General features: G+C 43.0%; 1 protein-coding gene across 6 annotated transcripts in view; it reads right to left on the bottom strand.

The window, feature by feature from the left end:
* The window catches only part of LOC125464294 (unconventional myosin-XVIIIb-like), a 370,537-nt gene that overhangs the window by 48,321 nt on the left and 297,178 nt on the right, over positions 1 to 25,038 (bottom strand). For all 6 annotated transcript variants that reach the window (XM_059654944.1, XM_059654945.1, XM_059654940.1 and 3 more), the window contains 3 exons: positions 24,113 to 24,196; positions 21,231 to 21,368; positions 3,686 to 3,871 (listed from right to left, as the gene is read on the bottom strand). In XM_059654944.1, the coding sequence (XP_059510927.1) occupies positions 3,686 to 3,871; positions 21,231 to 21,368; positions 24,113 to 24,196 (408 nt within the window). The remainder of the gene's footprint in view (positions 1 to 3,685; positions 3,872 to 21,230; positions 21,369 to 24,112; positions 24,197 to 25,038) is intronic.

Below are 25,038 nucleotides of genomic sequence, written 5' to 3' on the forward strand. Positions count from 1 at the left end.
TCTTCTTTTTTCTCCATCTTCGGTCTGCCTCCCCCTCTCTCCCTATTTATTCCAGTTCCCTCTCCCCATCCCCCTCTCTGATGAAGGGTCTAGGCCCGAAACATCAGCTTTTGTGCTCCTGAGATGCTGCTTGGCCTGCTGTGTTCATCCAGCTCCACACTTTGTTATCTTGGATTCTACAGCATCTGTAGTTCCCATTATCACTAAATCAGAAAAGTTCTGGTTGACCAATATAACCAGGGGATTAGAGTCTCTTCAGCCCAGGGGGACTGACTTTGAGTTGGCTGGTCAAAGCCAGGGTACTGTGCAATAGTAGATAAAGGGTGACTTGATGAAGGGATACAGGCCTCTGTGCAGTTATTTCAGGCATCAACCTCTGCATTCGTCTCTATGAGTGCAGCTCCAGCAACACTCAGAAAGCTCAGCACCATCCAGGAAAAATCAGGCAGCTTGACTGGCATCCGTTACATTCAGACATTTCTTTCTGTCACTATTGAAAAGCAGTGGCAGCAGTGTGCATCATTTACAAATCACACGCAGTTCCTCTGACAGACAACTTCCACAACTCCTTCCAAACCTCTCTCCACCTCGAAGTATAAGAGGAAGAGATTTTTTTTTGGGCCAGCACAGTGGCTCAGTGGTTATCACTGCAGACTCACACAGTCAGGGGCCTTAGGTTTGATTCCAGCCTCAGGCAACTGTCCATGTGGAGTTTGTATGTTCTCCTTGTGTCTGCATGGGTTTCCTGCAACAGTCCAAAGATATGCAGGTTAGGTGGATTGGCGATGCTAAATTGCCCATAGTGTCCAGGGATGTATAGGTTAGGTGAGTTAACCATGGGCAAACACAGGGTTATAGAGTAGGGAGGTATGTCTGGGTCAGATGCTCTTTGGCAAGTGGGTGTGGACTGAATGGGCTGATTGGCCTGTTGACACACTGTAGGAATTCTATTCAGATACATGGGAACATCCCCACCCAGTGGAGTTTCTCCTCCAAGCCACACACCATCGTTACTTGGAGTTATATTGCTATTCTTTTGCTGTCACAAGGTCATCATCATGGAACACCCTACCGAACAACAGTCTGGGTGACCACCTTCCACAGGGCTAGTAGGAATGAACAAGAATCTACCTTAGCCAGCGAAACCAACACCCATATATGAATTCAAAAAAATTATCCAGAGAGTTCACAGCAAAACCCAAATGCTACCATACCATTAGGTATATGGTAAACAGTTAATGATCAACTCAAACAATTAATCATCCCAGTGTGGTGACCAGCCAAAACGATGACGGAACATACACACTATTTATTAAAATAAAACAAAAAACTATGGATGATGAACATTGGAAACAAAAACAGAAATTGCTGAAGAAACGCTGCAGGTCCGGCAACATGAGTTTCTCCAGCAATTTCTGTTCTTTGTTACACATTCATTATGTTGCTCTAGTAACTACACAAAATCCCATCGTGCCATTTCAAAGAAAAATGGAGGAGCTGACCCCAGTGTTCTCACCAACATTTGCACACCAATGCGTAATCCAAACTACTCTAATCCAAGTCATCATCACATTATCACCATCACAGTGGTGAGTGGAGTTCCACAGGGCTCTGTCCTTGGGCCTCTACTGTTTGTAATTTTTATTAATGACTTGGATGAGGGGATTGAAGGATGGGTCAGCAAGTTTGCAGACGACACAAAGGTCGGAGGTGTCGTTGACAGTGTAGCGGGCTGTTGTAGGCTGCAGCGGGACATTGACAGGATGCAGAGATGGGCTGAGAGGTGGCAGATGGAGTTCAACCTGGATAAATGCGAGGTGATGCATTTTGGAAGGTCGAATTTGAAAGCTGAGTACAGGATTAAGGATAGGATTCTTGGCAGTGTGGAGGAACAGAGGGATCTTGGTGTGCAGATACATAGATCCCTTAAAATGGCCACCCAAGTGGACAGGGTTGTTAAGAAAGCATATGGTGTTTTGGCTTTCATTAACAGGGGGATTGAGTTTAAGAGTCGTCAGATCTTGTTGCAGCACTATAAAACTTTGGTTAGACCGCACTTGGAATACTGCGTCCAGTTCTGGTCGCCGTATTATAGGAAAGATGTGGATGCTTTGGAGACGGTTCAGAGGAGGTTTACCAGGATGCTGCCTGGACTGGAGGGCTTATCTTATGAAGAGAGGTTGACTGAGCTCGGTCTCTTTTCATGGAGAAAAGGAGGAGGAGAGGAGACCTAATTGAGGTATACAAGATAATGAGAGGCATAGATAGAGTTGATAGCCAGAGACTATTTCCCAGGGCAGAAATGGCTAGCATGAGGGGTCATAGTTTTAAGCTGGTTGGTGGAAAGTATAGAGGGGATGTCAGAGGCGGGTTCTTTACACAGAGAGTTGTGAGAGCATGGAATGCGTTGCCAACAGCAGTTGTGGAAGCAAGGTCATTGGGGTCATTTAAGAGACTGCTGGACATGCATATGGTCACTGAAATTTGAGGGTGCATACATGAGGATCAATGGTCGGCACAACATTGTGGGCTGAAGGGCCTGTTCTGTGCTGTACTGTTCTATGTTCTATGTTCTATGTACATGGCACGGTGGCTCAGTGGTTAGCACTGATGCCTCACAGCGCCAGGGACCTGGGTTTGATTCCACCCTCGGGTGAATGTCTGTGTGGGGTTTTCATGTTCTCCATGTGCCTGTGTGGGTTTCCACTGGGTGCTCTGGTTTCCTCCCATAGTCCAAAAATGTGCGGGCTAGGTGGATTGGCCGTGCTAAATTGTCCATAGTGTTCAGGGATGTGAAGTTAGGTGTGTTAGCCATGGGAAATGCAGGGTTACAGGGAAAGGCTAGGGGGATGGGTCTGGCTGGGATGCTCTTTGGAGGGTTGGTGTGGACTTGTTGGGCCAAATGGCCTGTTTCCACACTGTAGGATTCCTAAGATTATTGTTTGTGAGACAGCTTCTTTGAATAAATAGTATACCTTGCAAGAGTGAATAACTATTAATATTATGACTTTGGGACATCCTCAGATTATAGAATTCAGTGTATTAACACAAACATTTTTTCTTAATCCTGCTACGAAGGTTTATCTCCTGTACATAACCCTTCACTCAAAATGTCCCTGACTCAATTTTTTGTGAAAATCTTCAAACAGTATAATTGGTGAAGCAGATGAGCTGAAGTCTTCCTAAAGATATTAATAAGGTGAAAGGTTATTGCAGCTGACACTTTGGCATCTATTACTTCAAAAACCAAATGGAAGAGCATTTATAGCATAAGTTGACCAAAATAGAATGATGATGAAACTATAGATTGATGTTACTCTATCAGTTTGCAACTGAACCTTATTGTCATTCAGCAAAAGAAAGAGAAGTACGTGGATGAATCAAACTGCGATTCTTGCAAATTAAAGTTAGAATCAACAGGCTCAATTTTAAATTTGAGCACAGAAATTTGTGAATCACTTCATTCTGCACAAATGAGAGTGAAAAGATATCACCAACTAAATTAACATAACCTCTCGGGGAGATCATGTTAATAAACTTTCAGCCTGTATTAGTTTCAATGAATGATTCCAGCCAAAATATTAAGATGTTTTTCCTTTTTGATTTGCCGACCACCTGTGTATATCTAGAACTTGTACCTTCCCCCCTCTGTTTGATGAGTTGAGTTTGAATTGGATGTACTTACCAGTTCCATACATCTTCGAGAAGCTTCCTGCTCCCTCTCAACAAGGTCATCCATCTCTGTTTTCATCTCCTCCATCCGCTGTTGGACACGTTTTGCAGTCTCCTTCTCCCGAGCCTCAGCCTCGCCTGCTTGTTTCAATTCCGCACCCATCTTTATCATGTTGTCCCGCAGACGTAGGACCAATGTCTGCAATAACAATTGGTAGCAAAAGCTTTAGTTTGCAGGTGATACCCTTCCTCTCTTTGGATTTTGTCTGTGTTTGTCCACACACATATGTGTGTATCTAAACAAACACAAATACATACTTGTGTCTGTCCTGTGTGTATCAATTAATTCAGCCTTAAAGGAAGATTCAATACAATTAGTATTTTTAAATTGACAATATATTTTGTATATTAAGAGACAGTCATAATTAGTCATTATTACAGTTTCATTTAGGAGTGATTTAGCCTGCAGTTTCTGCAAGAAGATTTGTCTCCTCAATATATATTTTAATGTGGTTTTAAATCCTCGAGGTGAATGGTTCATTGCATTTGAAGAAAAATGGTCAAGCAAAGAAACTGCTTGATTAGGTGTAGTGACCAATGACATACGGAGCGAGGCAGAATCATTCACAAATTTAGCATGATGTAAGCCAGACAGTGAAGTACTACTGGGCACTGGATTTAAGGATCTCATGTAGTTGCCCTGGAATTAAAGGACAGTGTATTTATTTTGTAGTTTGTTTTTCGTGCCTGGGATAGATGCTGAATGATAAAAGCATGCACAGAAAACTGCCAAAAGGAGAACAGCGCAGCTGTTCTAGGCTGAGTCTGAGCAAGAAGTCTTACCGTGGAATTAGAGGTAATTCATGACTCAGGGTTGAATGTTTATATGAATATTGCAAGAATGAAAAGATTAATGCGAATTTGAATCATTTTCTGATGTCGAGAGTGAAATCTTTCCAACCTTTTGCTTTATCAAGTATAATGTTGTTCATATTTTTCTTGTTTAATAAACATTTTATTCTTTGTGTTAAAACTGCACGTGCAAAGTGGTTCATTAACTGATCTCCACAGTTTAAAAAAGCCAGGCTCCATCAGGCCAAATTTCACTCTCAGATCTGACCTGTGCAATATTATCGTCAGCCAGGGTCATAACACTGTTTAAGAGACTGATTTGTTGACCTAAGCAGCAAAAGACATTTAGAGATTGTAAGGGTTTCATTGTGAATCTGCCAGTTTAGCATCAACGCCAGTTTCCATATTTTCCTTACGGACCATTTCCCTGTTCCAACAGTCAATTCCCCATTGGGGAAGAACCCAGTTTCTCCTTCTTTCTCTTTTCTCTTCAGAGGTGCTACTACAGAGCTCTGGATGCTTTATCTTTACCACTTACCAGATGACCTGTATACTAATGATCAAGTATTAAATAGTGCAACAATATTGAAGACAGAAGCGGATAGGGAATGAAGAAGCAACTAAATAGACCGATTTTCCAGCCTGCCCAGTGCCCACTTCGTTCTAAAAGCTTCAAGAGTTTTGATGGACACCATTTGCTTTTTCTCTGAGGACATGGAAGGAGGACTGGAGAAAAAAACAGCTCTTAAATTCAAAATCCAATCAGCATTATTACCTCTTGATCAACTCTGGAGTTGTTCTGTTTTATTCTTAAAGCATCATGCATTCCTAACACTGGCAGATACCATATTAAAGAAGCAAAATCCAAAACACATGTTAGGAACTATTCCCCAATGGGCTGAAGAATTGATGTGGAAGGAGCACTTCAGCTATGAAGACAGGCTCGATAAGCTCAGGTTGTTTATGCTGAAGTAGAAAAAGCTGACGGGGGACCAGGTAGAGGTGTATCAGATTATGAGAGGCATGGACCAGTTTGAAAAGAAAGCAGCTTGGTTGAAAGGGTCAATAAAGACCCTCAATATTTTAAGGTCAACAAACATGCAGCGGGACAAACACAACAGGTCAGACAGCATCCGAAGAGCAGGAACTCAACATTTTGGGCCAAAACCTTTCATCAAGACTGGGGAGGGGGTGGGAGCCCAGAAGTAAATGAAGGGAGAGGGGATGGGGAAAGGTGGGTGGGATGGTGATAGGTAGATGCAGGTAGAGGGTTATGGTGATTGGTCAGTAGGAAGAGTGCAGCAGATAGGTGAGTAGGAAAATGCACAGGTTAGAACAGGATAGGGAAGCTGGAGATGGGATAAGGCTGGGGGTGGAGGGATTTTGAAGCTGGTGAATCAATATTGAGGCCACTAGGCAGAAATGTCCCAAGGTGAAATGTCAGGTGTTGTTCCTCCAGTTTACGTTTGGCCTCACTTTGATAGTGGAGGAGGCCAAGGATGGACATGTTGCTCGGGGAGTGGGAATTAAAATGGATGGCAACCAGAAGTTTGGGTTGGTTGGTACATGCAGAACTCAGATTCTCTGCAAACTGGTCCGCTAGTCTGCATTCGGTTTCCCCGACATAGAGGAGCCTACATCGAAAGCAACAGATGCAATACGTAAATGAAACGCCTCCTCATCTCAGTTCTCCCTTATTGCTAATCAGTTCTGAGTTTAGGCCCCTATGTCCCTGGTTCCTCAGACAGAGGAAACAACCTCTCAGTATCTACTGTCTCAAGCCCCCTGAGAATCCTGTAAAGTTCAGTTAGATCGCCTTTAATTCTTCCCACCTGCTGAGAGTATTGGCCCAATTTACTCAGCCTGTCATCACAGGACAATTCTCCAAAACCAGGAACCAATGCAGTGAATGTTTGTTTGTGCCAGCCCCAAGACAAGTATATCCTGCCTCATATCTGGAGTACTCCAAGTGTGGACTCACCAAAATGCTATACAATTATAGCAGACTGCTTTATTCGTTGTACTCCAAACCATTTGCAATAGTGTCCTTTTGTCTTCCTAATTCCCTGCCGAGCCTGCAAAGGCTGACCATCTCATTGTGTCTATGGAAATGCCATTGATCATCTTTCTCTGCTCTGTATACACTGTGGTAAACAAGGTCACACACCACAATGTTATGGTAAAGAATTCAGTTTGTACTGAAGCACAGCATCAACTTAAAACATGAGGAATGTCCAAAGTGTTTGTGAGGGCCACTTTATCAATCTCAATGAGACAGGTAGGGGAATGGTAATTAAGTGACAAAGTACTGATAATTTACACTGTGGGTGCACAGGTTCGCTATGAATGTTTATTTACACTGCATACATTCGGAACAGCATTTTCCTTATCCCCTAGTAATTGGGAAAAAAAGAAATCTTTAAGTTATTTCAGTTAGAAATTTATTTTGCTTTTGTCTTTGCATGAGAGACATGACCAGGGCTATACCAATGGTGTTCTGAATTAATAGCTCACTATGACTGCTGTAGACTGTTTAACAACTGATTTCTCACTTCAGGAGAACTTGATTAGATGTGTGCTGTGCAGCTCCTCCAGGCAGAATGCCTTTGAAACAGCTCATGTCACACCGACATAGACTTGATTTAAACCCTTTGCCTTCAAGTCATTTTTCAAAATTGTTTCCATGGTTCCCATAAAATCCATAGGCCTGTTTCTGAACTCAGTTGGCATGGAGATATGTGGTTCCTAAAGGTCTAAACCCCCTGGAATAAATTAAAAGTGTTTGTGTCATTTATTTAAAGATTAGATAATAGCCTTTGAACAAAAGATTAAGTAAGTGCATTTCCTTGATCGAATAACAATGTTATTTATTTGATGCAAAGGGAATAATGTGCTACTGTACAGATTTTGTATATAATCTGGCATTACCACTGGGATATGTAGCAGTGCAATTTGCTTTATTAGTTGCCCTTCTGTGCTATGCCTGTAAATGATGCATTAAGACCGTAAGACCATAAGAAATAAAAACAGGAGTAGGTCATTCAGCCCTCTACTCTGTCATTCAATATGGGCGGCATGGTGGCACAGCGGTGAGCACTGCAGCCTCCCAGTACCAGGGACCCGGGTTCGATTCCCGCCTTGGGTGACTGTCTGTGTGGAGTTTGCACATTCTCCCTGTGTCTGCGTGGGTTTCCTCCGGGTACTCCGGTTTCCTCCCACAGTCCAAAGATGTGCAGGCTAGGTGGATTGGCCATGCTAAATTGCCTGTAGTGTTCAGGGGTGTGTTTGTTATAGGGGGATGGGTCTGGGTGGGATGCTTCAAGGGGTGGTGTGGACTTGTTGGGCCAAAGGGCCTGTTTCCACACCGTAGGGAATCTAATCTAAATGATCATAGCTGATCTGATATTCCTTGTATCCAGTTTTCCCACCCTTTCCCTATAACCTTTGATTCCCCTTTATCAGAAATAGAAGTGTCAGCTTTGGCACACAGGGCATTAGCTCATTTGGTTGGACAACTGGCTTACAAAGCAGAGTGATGTCAACAACATGGGTTTGATATCTGCACAGGCTGAAGTTACCATGAAGGATCTGCTTTGTAACCCAATTACAACATTTAAATGGTACATGAATAGGAAGGGCTGAGAGGGACATAGGTCCAATTGAATATCTGGCCATTGTCGACAGGTTGGACTGGAGGGCCTGTTTCCATGCTGTATCACTCAATGGCTCTCCTTCATGTGGTGACTTTCAGGATAAACCACCAGCAGTCATGACTCTCTAATGAAAGAGCAGCCCTATGGTTCAGGATGATGGCAACTTTATCTTTTTAAAGACTTTTTTTAACCAACCTATTCAGGGATGTTATTGCACACCTCTGGGGCATGCGGAACTTGACCCTGGGTCTCCTGGTTCAGAGGTAGGGACACTACCATTGTGCAACAAGAGACTTTGCCTTTCACATTAATGAAGCACAATATATATGAACTACAGGAAATGACACAATGTCATATAATCTTGTTTTCACTTTTACCAGCGTGGTAAGTCAGAGCCAGGGTAAAATGTTTCTTAAATAAAGTCAGCGTGTTCCTTGCCTGAGCAGATGTTATAAATATTCTTTCAAAGCGCAATGAATCCATTGTATGGTGGAAGCAAGTGATAAAGCAATATGGAAAAGTCGTCAGCAAAACATTTGAAGCAGATTGTGGGCCCGAATGCAACAACGCAACCATGATTGAAATGATACTGAAGATTTATAAAGTATCGCATCAGGCCTCCCTGAAAGCTGGGGCTTAAGGAGGTCAGCACGTTATTAGGAGCTGTGCAGGCAATATCCTAGTCAGGCAAAGGGTTGAGGAAGACAATGTTAACAAAAGGACTTGATGCTTGCATTAATCTTCAAAATAATACCATTGTCAAGACAGCTAGATTTTCTACGTGTATCCAACGGCAAGTGGAAATTATTGATACTTCTATCAACAATCTGTACACACTTGCAGAGAACTGTGTATGTCAGAAAAATTAATCAGGAATAAAATTGTTATCGGAGTCTTAGATGAAGCATTGTCTGAATACTTATAGCAGAGGGATGACCTAATATTAACAAAGACAATTCAACTGAAGCAACCTGAAAATAAATCAAGGGTTTGGGGATGACAGAGACAGATATATCCCAGAAATGATGGACTCTGTGGAGTACTTTTAGACTAAAAGCAAAGATACTACTATAAAATTAACAGAAGGTGCAGGAAGTGTACCTATCAACCACCTCGAATCATTTTATTGGTGTGGTGGAAAAAAGACACAGATGCTGAAACTGTTCTGCCAAATAGGCTGAAAGACAATTTTGCCAGAAGAAAGGGACTACCAAGCTGGGTGTCACAAAACGGAGCCTGTTAAAACTAAAGAGAAGCTTTGGAATGGTGGCAAGACCTATGAAATGGAAGATGTCAGTAATATTGAGAAACCTTGCATTGGTAAGATTGAGGGCTTAAGTGGATGTTATCGGAGTACTGATCTCCTAGTAAAGGAAACAAAGCATATGCTAACTTAAACACCAATGCAACAGTTTCAGTTCTTTCTCCTGCTGAAAGTTGCCATCGTCTCAGAGGACAATGGTTTGTCTCGTTAGAGAGAAATGAGTGGCATGAGTTTAATATGAGGGTTGCTGTATCTCAGACAAGGGGCAATGCTGAAAAGGCAGTGCTTTTGGGGTGACCTCAGCCAGTATGGGAATTGAACCGACAATGCTGCCAATATCATGAACCAGCCATCCAGCCAACTGAACTAACCAACCCCAATTTCTGACAATGAATCAAAGTTGGAGAAATCTGCCGCATCGCCATCATGTACAAAACTACATGGTCAGGTGGTATACAACTTAAGCTCATAGGACAACTGGATACAACTCAAGAATACAGAGACAGAAAAATTGCAGAAACCTTGCATGTGATCCTAAACCAGAGCTGTTCACTCTTAAGCAGGGAAAATCTGTGCTGATTCACATCTGATTTGCTGAGTAGAGAGAGTGGAAACCAAGAATGATCTCAAATCTTATGAGTTGAATTGCCATGGCTGGTCACAGGGCTAAGGAAGCTGAAAACAGCAAATCATATCATTCTACACTGGGAAATAAATCCACTGCGTTCATTTTAACCCAGAAAAGCTCAACGTATCAACAGAAATTGACTGCCTGTCAAAATAAGGGGTTGTTTCATCAATGACTGAACTGACAATCAGGTGCACAGGGGTGATCTAGTGCCAAAACCCAATGGATCTAGCATAATCTATGCAGATCTTACAGCTGTGCAAAGTAGTTGAAGGCTAAGTTCATCATATGTCACGTGGACAAGAGCTTGGCAAAGCTGGGCAAAAGCTCAATCTTCACCAAGCAGAATGTCTTCACTAACCAGTGGCTTTTGGCAACCACTCTTTGCTGAAGAATCCCTGTTATCCACTACCAGGGCATAGTCGCATGTCACAGGGATGATGTCCTGATCCATAGATCCACTCAGACAGATCGCGTCAATGGAGTGTGAGCACTGCCGCCACAATGAGAAGCAAAACTTGCAGTCATCAAGGAATGTGGATAGCCACCAACTGAAAACTGAGTTCAGTATTTCTTTGGACATACTGGAGAAACATCCGGTGTCATCATTGATCCACAATGACATCACGATGAAGGAATTTTCCAGCTTCTCAGAACATGATCGACCTCTAGACATTCATGGATTTGGTAAAACAAGCCAGAAAGTTCTTGACTAATTTGTGTGTTATCGATGGACCCTTACATCAGGAATGTAGGAACATAGGAACATTGGAATTAGGAGTGGTAGGGTGCAAGTCAACCCTTTGAGCCTGCTCTGCTGTTTAACAAGATCATGGCTGAGCTTATCCTGTTTTCAACTCCACTTCCCTGCCTGCTCCCCATACTTATCCCACTTTTCATCAGAAACGTATCTATTTCTTTCTTGAATTATTTGATTGATTCTCCCTCCACTTTACTGTGAGGCAGTGAGTTCCACTGATTCACCAACCTCCGAGAGCAGTAGTTCCTCCTCATCTCATTTTGAATGTACTTCCTCTCACTGTACATCTATGGCTTCTTGTTTGAGACTGTTCCACAAAAGGGGAACATCTGTTCAAAGTCCACTTTTATCAATCTCCTTTAGCATCAGCCCCTAAGATAAGGCAATGCATGATTCTAGGAAGAAGCATAACAGAGGCCTTTTGAGAAAATAAGTGATTTTTTAAATCACTCTGACCTACGACAACTTCTATAATTAACTGTAATCACTACGATCAATTCTACTCCAAAATGGCTTTGGCAGCACATGAGCTCTTTATGAGAAAGAGACTTGAGAACAGAACTCCCTGCTCTCTGACTTACAAATACTGTATGACAATGACTTAGAATCATACAGTTATAGAGTAATACGACATGGAAACAGGCCCTTCAGCCCAAACTGGGCCATGCTGACCACGGTGCCCACTGAGCCAGTTCCAATTGCCCGTATTTGGTCAATATCCCTCTAAACACCACCCATCCATGTACTTATCCAAATGTTTAGAAAATGCTGCTGTGTACCTGCTTCAAACATTTCTCTGGCAGCCCTTTCAATACACACACTACTTTCTGCATGAAGAAGTTACCCCTCAGGTCCTTAAATTTATCCCCTCTCACCTTAAACCCATACCATCTAGTTTTCAATTCCTCATCCCTAGAAAAATGACTATAGCGTTCATTCAATCTAGGCCCCTCACCATTTTATACACCTCAATAAGGTCACCCCTCATTCACCTACATTCCGAAGAATAAACTGGTTGATCCTATCCTGGCCAATCTCTCCCTATAACTCAGGCCTACCATACCTGACAACATCCTCATAAATCTTCTACACACAGTTTCCAGTTTAACTATGTCTTTCCTATAACAGGATGACCAAAACTGTATTAACTGCACCCTCACCAATGACTTATACAACTGTCACATACCATCCCAACCCCTATACTCAATGTCTCAACTAATGAAGGCCAGCATGCTGAATGCTTTCTTCACCACCCTGTCCATCTGTGATGCTGCTTTCAATGAACTATCTGTTTGTACTCCTAGGTCCCTCTGTTCCACAACACTCCTCAACACCTTGCAATTTACTGTATAAGGCCTACCTTGGTTTGACTTTCCAAAGTGCAATACCTCACACTTATCTGTGTTGAATTACATTTGCCAATCCTCAGCCCACTTCCCCATCTGATCGAGATCCCTCTGTAATTTTTGATAACCTTCCTCGCTATCAACGATACCTCCTAATTTTATATCATCCGCAAACTTACTAATAATGCCTTGTACATTCACATCCAGATCATTTATGTAAATAACAAATAGCCCCAGCACTGACCCCTGTAGCATATCACAAGTCACAGGCCTCCAGTCTGAGGAACAACCTTCAACCATCATCCTCTGCTTCTTACCATTGAGCTAATTTTGAATCCAATTAGCTAGCTCTCCCTGGATCCCAAGCGACCTAACTTTCATGACCAGCCTGCCATGTGGAACCTTGTCAAAGGCCAAACTAAAGCCCCTAAAGACAACACCCATCACCCTAGATAACAAAGTGTGGAGCTGGATGAACACAGCAGGCCAAGCAGCACCTTAGGAGTACAAAAGCTGATGTTTCGGGCCTAGACCTACCCATTGCCCTACCCTCATCCAACTTCTTGGTTACCTCTTCAAAAAACTCTAAAAGATTTGTCAGACACAATTTCCCATGCTCAAGTCCATGCTGTCTGTCCCTAATCAGACCTTGACTATCCAAATGTTGGCTGATCCTGTCACTCAGTATCATCTCCAATAATTTGCCTAACAATGGTGCCAGGTTCACTGGCTTGTGTGTAGTTTCCTGGCTTGTCTTTGCTACCTTTCTTAAACAATGGAACAACATTAGCCGCCTTCCAGTCTTCCAGAACTTAACCAGTGGTCAAAGATGAAGCAAAAATGCCTACAAGGGTGTCTGCAATTTCTTCCCTAGCCTCCCATAACATCCGAGGACAGACTTGATCAGGCCCAGGGGATTTATCCAACTTATTGCACTTAAAGACTGCAAACACCTCCTCTCTGGTAATATAATACGGTACAAAACATCCCCACTCGTTTCCCTGATTTCCTTAACATCCATGATTCTGTCCTCAGTAAACACTGAGGAGAAATAGCATTAAAGAACCCCCCCACACACCCCGAAGTCCTGTGGCTGCACACACAGACAGCCATGCTGATCTTGAGGGGAGCTATTCTCTCCCTAGGCACCCTTTTACTCTGAATACAGCTATAGAACCCTTTAGGATTACCTTTAACCTTACCTGCCAGATCAACCTCATACCGTCTTTCTGCTCTTCTGAGTTCCCTCATATGTGTGCTCCTACACTTTTTGTAGTCATCTAGGGATTCACTTGTGGCCATAGCTTAAACTCAATGTATGCTTTCTTCTTTTTCCTGACCAGAGCCTCAATATCCCTCGTCAGCCAGCTTTGCCTGACTGTACCCTTTCCCTCTGACCGTCAGAGCTGGTCACAGTGCCACTGACCTGACTGCCACTGCTAGCCCCTGAAAAGTCACCCGCCTCCAAAATTATACCTGTTATTGAGGGGAATGGCCGCAGGGGAACCCTGCACCATCTGTCTTCCCCCTTTACCTCTTCTGGTGGTACCTGCAGCCTACACCTTAGGAGTGACCACTTTGCTATAGCTCTTATCAATGATGTTCTCTGCATCCTGGAGGATCCTGAATGCATCCAGCTCCAGTTCCTGTTTCCGAACACAGTCCGTTAGGAGCTGCAGCCGGGTGGACTTCTCACTGGTGTAGCCACCAGGGACACTGGAAGTCTCCCTGATCTCCCACATCCTGCAAAAGGAGCTAGTCACTTCCCTGCCTGTCATCCCCACTGCCTTCAGTCTAGTCAGAAATAAAGTAGAGTTAAGGAGCCTTTACCTGCTCTTACCCCTGCTCAGCCTCCTCACACCAAAATCTCAAGCAAAGGCCTCAGCACTTCCAATCTAACAGTGGCCCACTCTCTTAAGTTACAGAGATATACAGCACGGGAACAGACTCTTTGGTCCAACTGGTTCATGCCGACCTGACATCCCAGATAAATCTCATACCATTTGCGAGCATTTGGCCCAAATCCCTCTAAACCCTTCCTATTCATACACCCATCCAGATGCCTTTTAAATGTTGTAATTGTACCAGCCTCCACCACTTCCTCTGGCAGCTCACACCACATAAGCACCATTGTCTGTGTGAGAAAGTTACCCCTTAGATTCCAGAAAGTGAGGGAGATTGGAGATTGAGGATGAGTAGCACTGTTACCAGATGTGAAACTGTGGCAAATATCAGAAAAACACACAACTACTGGACATCCAACTAGTGGAATCAGTTTTGATTTGGATTAAGCTTGTTATGGAAAAGTTCTGGAACAGACACCAGATTCATAGGCTTGTCTCATTCAAATTGAAAACAGAACAGAGGTAACTATATACAGGCAACCTTCCGCATAGTGAAAGTAATCATTAACACGGTAAAACAGAGCAGAGCCATTACATTCAAAGAGAGTCAGGGGACAGGCTGACTGCTGATTCATAACCATTTGTCAATTCTCCCTCTGCCCAGTTTTGGGAGACCACGTGGATTACTGAAATTCCCAATCTCCTCCCAAGGAGCTGAGAACATGTTTTGGGTAGTCAGAGGTTGTCCCAGTGAAAATGAAATTGCGATTAGAAAGTTGCAGAGGGCAGGGAAGAGGTAATATAATGGGTGGAATCAGGAACATGGGGAAGGTTTAGTATAAGGAGCAAAGCCTGACTGTGCCAATGAGACAGTACTAGAGAAAGTGATACAATGTCATGTGACCTTGTTCTCTCTTGCAGCCTTGTGGCAAGATAAAACTACAACATGATTCTTTAAAAAGTTAACACTTTCCCTACCTCTGTCAATATCCTTTAGCAGAATGACAAAGGCTAGCTGCTAAAAACACAGAGAGCCTCAGAATTAACCCACGTCCTGACTCAATGAGCACGCACACCACTTCCTGAGTGAATCACGGGAGAGGTATTGAGCTCCCTTGGCATCTTTTACCCTTTGTAGGCCATTCATAATGAGCTTAGCATTAGGACCCAATTATCTATTCATATGGACATCCATTTATGCTCTACACTGAACCACGCCATTATCTGTTAAGCCTTGACAAAGCTTAACTGTTTCAGGTAAGACAGAAGTTCTGGCAGCAAATTTTTCACTTTACATATGCATGAGCTGCTATTAGTATTTGTTGAATTTTTCAATACCATTTCTCCATGTCATAGTTTTTTATGTTACAAAGGATAACCAAAGCATTGCTACTTCAGGTCAAGATGCCTGGCAGAACCCACATCAAAGAGCGCAGGAGGTTCACGGGCCTGATCTTAATCCCTCTGCAACATTTGGCAAGTTGAATAGGAAACGGCTATTCCCTTTGTTTGAGAGGTCAATTACGAGATGGTATAGTTTTAGAGGAAGGGGCAGGAGATTCAGAGGGGATTTGGGAACAAAATACCTTTCACTCAGAGGGCGGTGGAAAACTGGGATGCACTGCCTGGCAAGGTAGTGGAAGCCAGGGACCTTACAGCCTTTAAAAAAATATTTGGGTGGGCACTTCATATACTATCGCATTCAAGGAAATGAGACAAGCGCAGGAAATTGGGACTTGTGCACTCTTAGTGGCAGTTAGATCAATGAGCTGAAGGGTCTTTCCTGAGCTGTAGGAATCTATGAGAGATTTTGAAAGGAGAGGAAATTACTTTGAGTTATTAAAGTAAATAACATATATCCATCATCAACTATTAATGAATCAAGAACTAAGGGGTACAGTTTGGAAATAAGAGGTCAAATAAAGGCATTCCTTGCAAATGGCTGCCCGATTTCACAAAACAGGTTCCAAGAAAATTGCTTACGGGCCCCTTTTGTTTAATGCTACATTTTCTGGGGAAAAAAATCAACTCTTTTCTGAAATAGAAGCGCCAGAAATAGTCTGAATTGTGAGGTCAGAATTCCAGAGCTGGAATCCTTTGCTCTCTCCATTGCTGCCAGAGCTGTTGAGTAATTGAAGTGTTTTCGTTCATACAGAATCCCGACAGGGTGGAAGCAGGCCGTTCGGCCCATTAAGTGCACACTATCACACCGGAGAGCATCTCATCCAGGCCCAAAATGCTACCCTATCCCTGCATTTTCCACAGGCAGGACACCTAGACTGCACATCCCTGGAGAGTATTGGTAATTTTAGCAAGGTCAATCCACCTAAACAGCACTTCTTTGGACAATGAGAGGAAATCCAGGCAGACTCAAAGAAAGTGTGCAAACTCCATACAGACAGTCACACAAGGGTGGAATTGAGCCCAGGCTCCTGGTGCTGAGAGGCAGCGAGCTAACCACTGAACCAGCATGCCACCCCATGTTATAAACTAGATGGATTTTTCCAACAACTGACAATGGATTCATGGTTATCATTAATTTCCTAATTCCAGATTTGTTTTATTATTGTATTCAAATCCCACCATGGCAGAGATTTGAACCTGGGTCCCTGGAACATTACATGGATTAACAAGCCATCTATAATACCGCTGGGCCATTGCCTCCCCCTGTAACCAGTCCACATTTGCAGTATTCACTCTGCTCTGCTGGAGCTGGATGTGCTCCTGCTGAAGGAAACAAGGGGGAACGTGACTTGGGTATTTGAAAGGGTTACAGCGGTACAAACAGGTGATTGTTGAACTAGGAAGGGCAACATCATCAGGATTTGAGCAATAATCCATAAGACCATAAGACCATTAGACATAGGAGTGGAAGTAAGGCCATTTGGCCCATCGAGTCCACTCCACCATTTAATCATGGCTGATGGGCATTTCAACTCCACATACCCGCACTCTCCCCGTAGCCCTTAACTCCTTGCGAGATCAAGAATTTATCAATTTCTGCCTTGAAGACATTTAACGTCCCGGCCTCCACTGCACTCCATAGTAATGAAATCCACAGGCCCACAGCTCTCTGGCTGAAGAAATGTCTCCTCATTTCTGTTCTGAATCGATCCCCTCTAATTCTAAGACTGTGCCCAGGGGTCCTAGTCTCCCCACCTAACGGAAACAACTTCCCAGCGTCCACCCCTTCTAAGCCAAACATTATCTTGTAAGTTTCTAATAGGTCTCCCCATAACCTTCTAAACTCTAATGAATACAATCCCAGGATCCTCAGCCATTCATCGTGTGTTAGCCTACCATTCCAGGGATCATTTGTGTGAATCTCCGCTGGACACGCTCCAGTGCCAGTATGTCCTTCCTGAGGTGTGGAGCCCAAAATTGGACGCAGTATTCTAAATGGGGTCTAACTAGAGTCTGATAAAGTGTCGGAAGCACGTCGCTGCTTTTATATTCCAACCCTCTTGAGATTATCCGAGAGAGGTTTCTGTTGAAAGTCATCATAAGGCCCACAAGGGGGAGATATAACAGGCTGGTGAGGGATTACAGTCACACTGGGGTTAAACAGTTAAGGGAAGAGTCTTAGAATAAATCACAGTTGTTATTATTCCATACATTAATGTTTCGCAAAAGCAACATCCTGCAGTTTTAGCCATACGCCTTTGTTTCAAAACAAAAATAATCTGACAATTGCGGAAAATTACGCAGACCACGGCGGGGGAACATAGCTGCAGTTTGTTTGGTTTAGCAACACAGTTTGCTGATGTTGATTAATAGCCTTTTACTGCATTAGCCCACCAGGTAAACTCCATTTCAGATACATGACTAAGATAGATAAACGGATTTAAAGATTTAATATTGCTTGGGGCTTGTACAATAAATATAAATGGAATCAAGTTAGCATGTGGAAATATTTGATCAGTGGGGAAGTGGGTATTTTATGCTAGTTTCGACTGGTGTACAAGAGCTGGGAAAATTACACAATTAGCACTGTGTAAAATGCAAAAGTGGTTGTGATGTACAGAAAGCCAATTTTTGAAAGAGATTAATAATGCCCAAAAAAGCAAGAAGGATCATTGGATGAATAACAGCAGAAAACCTTGCTGGGTATGGGAAAAGAGTGGAGATGTGGAATTAGTTGATGGCCTGATCACAGTGTGAATGAAATGAATGATCTCCTTCCTGCTGTATTGTTCTACAATCTATGTTTCTACGATAGGTGAATTGAGAATAAGTCTGTGACTACTTCTTACTGTTCAGCTGAACACAGTAGCTACTCCAATTGGCAAAGAAATTCACTGTCATGCTGTAATGGGGCAACTAGACAAAAGATTGTTTGGAAGATTATAATTAGAGGCCAAATTAAATCTTAATAAGGCAATAGCTAAAGCAAGGCAGATGCTATTCGGAAGTGAGAGGCAGTGATCAGATGACAGCCAGCAGAAGGTCAAAATGCCAACCAGCTGTAAATAAAGGGAGGACACAGCACAGCGACGTAAAGAACAACTCCAGCCAGATAATCCTCAGGTGCAGAGCCACAAATTCTAAACCTCAGAACCTTGCAACTGGAGGAGTCCACCTCTGAAGCTGAGAAAATTCCTTCACAAAACTGGGGTGGCCTTATTCGCTCAGTATAGAATGTGAGCACTGGGGACAGTGTAAACAATTGCTATTGCAAAATGTGAGAAAGAATGCTGCTAATTCAAATTATTTCAATGCTCCGTGTGAGTATGTCTTAAGCTCCCAAACAGCTTCTTGGCAGCATGACCCCGTATTGCACGCTCAATATTGCACGTGTGAACCTACAAGGAAAGTATAACCCTGTACGTGTACAATACAGGTTCCAGCCCAGAGTTCGTTCACGAGTCAGAACACATTTCAGGACAGTATAAAGAAGCCATTCATAAGCACAGGAAATGTTCATACGTTGTCTATTTAGAGTTACACCCCGTATGGAATCACATACATACATTGAGCATTCATAAATTGGGTATCCCCTGTATTTTTTCTTATTCAGTCGTGCGCTGAGGGCATCATTGGCCAGGCAACATTTATTACCCATCCCTAATTGCCCAGCAGGCAGTTAGGATTCAACCGCATTGCTGTGGGTCTGGAGTTACATGTAGGTCAGACTGGGTAAGGATGGCACTTTCCTTCTCTAAAGGGAATTAGTGAACCAGATGGGCTTTTCCCAACAATCGACAGTGGATTCACAGTCATCATTAGACTTTGAATCCCAGAGTTTCGTTTTTGTTATTGAATCCAAATTCCACCATCTGCTGTAAGATAACAAAGTGTGAAGCTGGATGAACACAGCAGGCCAAGCAGCATCTCAGGAGCACAAAAGCTGACGTTTCGGGCCTAGACCCTTCATCAGAGAGCATCTAGGCCCGAAACGTCAGCTTTTGTGCTCCTGAGATGCTGCTTGGCCTGCTGTGTTCATCCAGCTTCACACTTTGCTATCTTGGATTCTCCAGCATCTGCAGTTCCCATTATCTCTCCACCATCTGCTGTGGCAGGTTTCCAACTTGGGTTCCCAGAACATTACCTGTGTCTCCAGATTAACAGCCCAGCAATAACAGCACTAGGTCATCACCTCTCCAGCGTGTATGTCTGAGCTGAAAAACTGTTTTCGATTTCTTAGACCTAAAGGTGCCTGAGGATAAGCCTAAACATGCAAGCTGGTGCACAGTATTGTGCAAGTCTGATGTGTACATCGGAATCTATGATAGGCTGCACCTAGAAATATCCCACAAAATCAGTGATAGACATGAGAGGTTCCAAGACAATTACTGTCCAGCTTTGAAGTAAAATTGTCAGCAAAATGTTCTATGTCAAATGGGGAACTAGGAGAAACATATAGGTGCCTTATTGGGCAAGAAAACCTACAACAACATAAGTACCCTGGGGAAAATCCCCAATGACATTAGAATCAACGTTGGGTGAAAACTTACACTCATTCAAACATTATCTTTCCAACTGATTTTTCACATTACATATTACTAATTTGTGGCTTTATCATAACCACATAGAAAGATATTCCCCTTTCTAAGAAAGCTTGCAATAAATCTTCCCAAAGTACCTCAAACTTGTTTTACGTGGTTTCCAAATCCTACAAGCCCTGGGAATTGTAATTCCCGAGCACACTGCTCACAGATAGAAAACGGTATTATCACTGGGCTACTAGAATGAATGGATGAATGATTGTACTGTCACATGTATTTTACAGTGCAATAAACAGCAAAGTGCAGTGAAAAGCTTTTCCACTGTCGCCAAGATCCAGTGCCTGTTTGAACAATTTAAGGAATAAGAAAGAAAACAGAAAGATGGATCCTAAAGGGAGCCCACTGGTCCTGATCCAGCTCATCATCAACAATGCCTGCGCCACTACCCCTCCTCCAATGCCTCGCCGTCACCAGTGCTGCGGCCCAACCAATGTCGAAGTTGCCGATCTTTAGGCACCATCTTTCACTACTGGGCCGACCTTGCCAACCTTGTCTCTGCCAAATTAGCAGCCGCTGGACTGATGCCAATGTCCCGTGCTGGCTCTGGAGAAGTAAACGGGGGGCACCTCGCTAGGCCCAAGTGAGCCAGCACTGGATCCCTCACCGTCGCCAATGCCATCCAAGCTCAAGACCAGAGTAAAGGAAAGGAAAGGAGATGGAAAGAAACGAAAAGAGAATAAAGAAAAGAGTCGTGGTCAGAGCAGACAAGCCCCATCTCTGGGGCCCTACTACATTGTCATCTTGACAGCGTGCATGCCTCACCATTAACCCAGAGTTCTGGGGACCTGGCTTTGTATCCCATCATGACAGATGGTGGAATTTGAATTGAATAACAATCTAGAATTAAGGCTCTAATGATGACCATAAATCCATTGTTGATTGTCCAGAAAAGCTCATCTGGTTCACTCATGCCCTTTAAGGAAGGAAATCTGCCATCCTTACCTGGTCTGGCCTACATATGACTTCAGACTCACCACAATGAGGATGACTCTTACCTGTCCACTGGGCAATCAGGGATGGGCAGTAAATGCTGGTCCATCCAGCGATGCCCACATCCCGTGTTTGTATAAAGAAAAGGAACTTAAGTCACCGTGTGGATTCATGAGCGATGCCTAAGGTAGATGTGGTGATTCATAGGGCGCCAAGAACAATAGGAAATGGAATTAAACCAAAACCAAATGGTTACATACACAAAGAAAACTCTACCTCAAATCTCTTCAGCTGGGCCCTCTGGAACTCGAGTTTGTTCTCTAGATCACAGATGATGGCTTCCTGTCGACTTACAATTCCTCGCTCCACCATCGAATGTTCCATGTGTTCTATCCTGTTCTGAGCAATCTGGAGCTGCATGTTTGAAAAGATTAATTGCACACGGAGAGATTAACTTTAACACTGATGAAAACTGGACAGGTAATCTGACTCCTTTTAACTTAAAAAGAAATAACAGCTGTAATGGTCTGTATTCACCAGAGATACAGAGAGGCTAACTAAGTTGGTTAACTTTCTTGTAGTGGGTTGAAGGGTGACATTATTACCATGGCAATGCATGCTTCAAATGGGCACTTTGTTAGGGTTCTGTTTTATATTTTCTAATCAACATCCTCCGAGACGTTATTACATACTTCTGGAGCTGCTGTGGCTAGAACACAGGCCTCCTGGCTCAAAGATAGGTATATTGCCACTGCACCAAAAGACATAAAGATCTGTTTTATAATGGCATCCTGGATGGCTCACTCCTTTCACACATTCAGTAAGGAGGTCAAAATGTGAGCACATTCACCATCCACATGTCACAAAAACAGCAAATTGCTGGTGAAACTCAAAGGTCTGGCAGCATCTGTGGAGAAAAAAAGTAGAGAAAATGTTTTGAGACCAGGGACCCTTCTTCAGAACTCAAATGTTAACTTTGTTTTGTCCCCACAGACGCTGCCAGTCCTGTTGAGTTTCTGCAGCACACTGTCCGAGCCACAATCTCAAGCAGAGGGCTTGAAGGCAATCATCAAATACTCCATTCGGCACACTTGCCTCCATTGCTCAGTCCTATGAGTTTAGGTGTTAGGGCATCACGCTGAGCATCACGCTCTTCTAGTCACCCAGTTACAGGAAGGATATTATTAGACTGGAGGAGGTTCAGAAGAGATTTACCAGGATGTTACCGGGTATGGAAGGTTTGAGTAAATAAGGAAAGGTTGCATAGGCTTGGACTTCTTTCACTGGAGCATAGGAGGTTGAGAAGTGACCTTATAGAAGTTTATAAAATAATGATTGGTACAGATAGAGTTACTGGAGGTTGTCTTTTCCCTAGGATGGGGGATTTCAATACTAGGGGACGCATTTTTAAGGTGAGAGGAGAGAGATTTAGAAAGGATGTGAGGAGCTAATATTTTACACGGAAGGTGGATTGCGTGTGGAATGAACTTCTTGAGGAAGTGATGAATGTGGGTACAATTACAAAGTTTAAAAGACATTTGGATGAGTACATGAATAGAAAAGGTTTGGTGGGATATGGGCCAAGAGCAGACAAGTGGGACAGGTTTAGTTTAGGATTATGTTTGGCATGGACTGGTTGGAATGAAGGGTCTGTTTCCATTCTGGATGACTCTATATTGCAAGATGGAGAGATGAGTCCTATTTCTGTCCTCTGATGGGAAGAATTGGCATGTAGTTCCTTTGTTTCTGGTGTGGAAGCAGGGGTAGCTTGTTCTTAAAGGTGTTGCAAAGCAAAAGAGAGAGAGAGTGTCGACAACATGTAATTCATGCTCCAACAGCCTTTCAATGCATCAGGTCACGGCTGGATCTCCAGAAACAACAGACAAACCTATTTTCCAAGGCTCAGTTGTGGGGAAGGTAGAAATTATTAGAGACACTGATGAGGGAATAATTAACCATGGGTGGAATGTACATGGAGCTCAGACAGGCGCAATATTTGATTGGAGGATTTGGCTGAGTTATCAAAGATGAAACCAGGTGACATTCACATTTTATAGAGTCAGAAGTAGGTGATCAAGAGAATTTTCAGTAGTGGGTGAGGAAAATTATAAGGGACTCAATTCTCTCAGTCAATAATTAAATAAATGGCCAACTGATGAACAAGCTTTTAATGAATGCTCAACAAATGTTTTACATTCTTCAAATGGATGACAAATTTCAGCATCAAGTATCCCAGCTTTTCCAAAGAGAAATTGAACAATTACAGGCATGTCTTCAAGATTTTTAAATAGAATTGTTTATTAGCTGACACAGCTGGTTGACTTAATCCCTCTATCCCAACAGATTCTTCACATGTGGCTTCAAACAGGTCATTAAAAAGACATCTCCAATTTTACTGGTTTGGAAAAAGCACCTCAACAGCATGGTGGCTCAGTGATACCACTGCTGCCTCACAGCACCGAGGACCCGAGTTCAATTCTACTCTTGAGTTTGCGCATTCTCCCCAAATTTACGAGTTTCCTCCAATGGCCCAGTTTCCTCCCACAGTCCAAAGATGTGCAGGTTAGGTGGATTGACCATGCTAAACTACCCATAGGATCCAGGTATATGCAGCCTAGGTGGATTAGCCATGGGAAATATGCAGGGTTATGGGGATAGCATAGGCATGTGGATCTAGGTGGGATGCTTTTCGGAAGATTGGTGTGGATTCAATGGGCTGAATGGCCTGCTTGCACGATGTAGGGTTCAATGATTCAACTCTAATGCCAACATGGGTATTTTCAACTAACACAGGCTTGATGGGTTGAAGATCCTTTCTCAATGCTGTAGACCTTGATGAACAAAGTCAATGGTTTTGATTTGAATAAAGCATTAATTTTTAAACTTTTAAAGATATTAACTCCTATTAGAATATCAAAATTATGTGCTGCCCACTCTAGGTCCATTACTATAGCATTAAGGAGACATGGATATGTTCAATGAGAAAATAAGACTGAAGCAATCGTCAACTGGCACAAACTGGGAATATAAGGTGCAACATCTACTAAGTCTATCTATGCTCTTAAACTCTAAGAAATGCTAGGAGCTTTTCTCTGAACATCAGTTACTCCCACAAAACGAACCATAATGTCACTAACTTCAACATTAAAGCTTCCTACCTTTTCTTCCAAACTTTGCTTTTCCTTTGCAGCTTCTTCCAATTGACCTTGTAGCTCCTGTATCTGCGCAATGTCATTGGATGACTATTGATAGAGAGTGAAAGGACATAAAATTTGATAAGTTGAGCAAAAATTAATATTGACAACAAATAAAGTTTCTTTGAATATGTATGAAACTGCAACAACTCTCCTGAAAAAAAAACCTGCTGATCAGTGGAAAGATTTTCAGTGGAAGAAGCCAGCACGCAGAGGGACCTGGACAATATTCAAGCTTGGGCTAATGAGTACCAAGTAACATTTGCAACACACTAGTGCTCAGCAATGATGATCTGAGTGAGAATCCAACCATCACCTCTTAACATTCAATGATATTACCATCACTGAATCCCCCAAGGACCAACAACCATGGGGAGGGGGTTTGAGCTGAAACTGAGATAGGCCGGCTATATAAATGCCATGCTACAAGAGCGGGTTGGAAGCTGAAAATTCCATGGTGAGTAAGTCACTGCCTGACTCTCCAAAGCCTCCCACTGTCTAAAAGACACAAGCCAAGACTATGATAGAATGTTTTGCACTTGCTTGGATGAGTGCAGCTCTGGTAACTCAGGAAGTTGAGAGCTACAGGACAAAATAACCCATTTGATTGCATCTCACCCACTTCCTTAATCTTTGATTCCCTCTATCACCAGCACATAGTGGCAATGTCTACAACATCTACATGTGGGTCCCATCTACAAAATGTACAACATCAACATTCCAAGACTCTTACTGCAGCACCTTCAAAGCTCATAACCACTAAGAAGGATGAAGGCTAGAGATATGTAGGAACAATACCATAAGAAATATCCTCTTACAGTCAAACACCGTCCCAATTTGGAAACATTCTTTGACTGTCACAAGTCTCAAATACATGGAACCTGCTTCTT

Source organism: Stegostoma tigrinum, chromosome 26 (assembly GCF_030684315.1).
Source record: "Stegostoma tigrinum isolate sSteTig4 chromosome 26, sSteTig4.hap1, whole genome shotgun sequence".
Classification (NCBI taxonomy): Eukaryota; Metazoa; Chordata; class Chondrichthyes; order Orectolobiformes; family Stegostomatidae; genus Stegostoma; species Stegostoma tigrinum.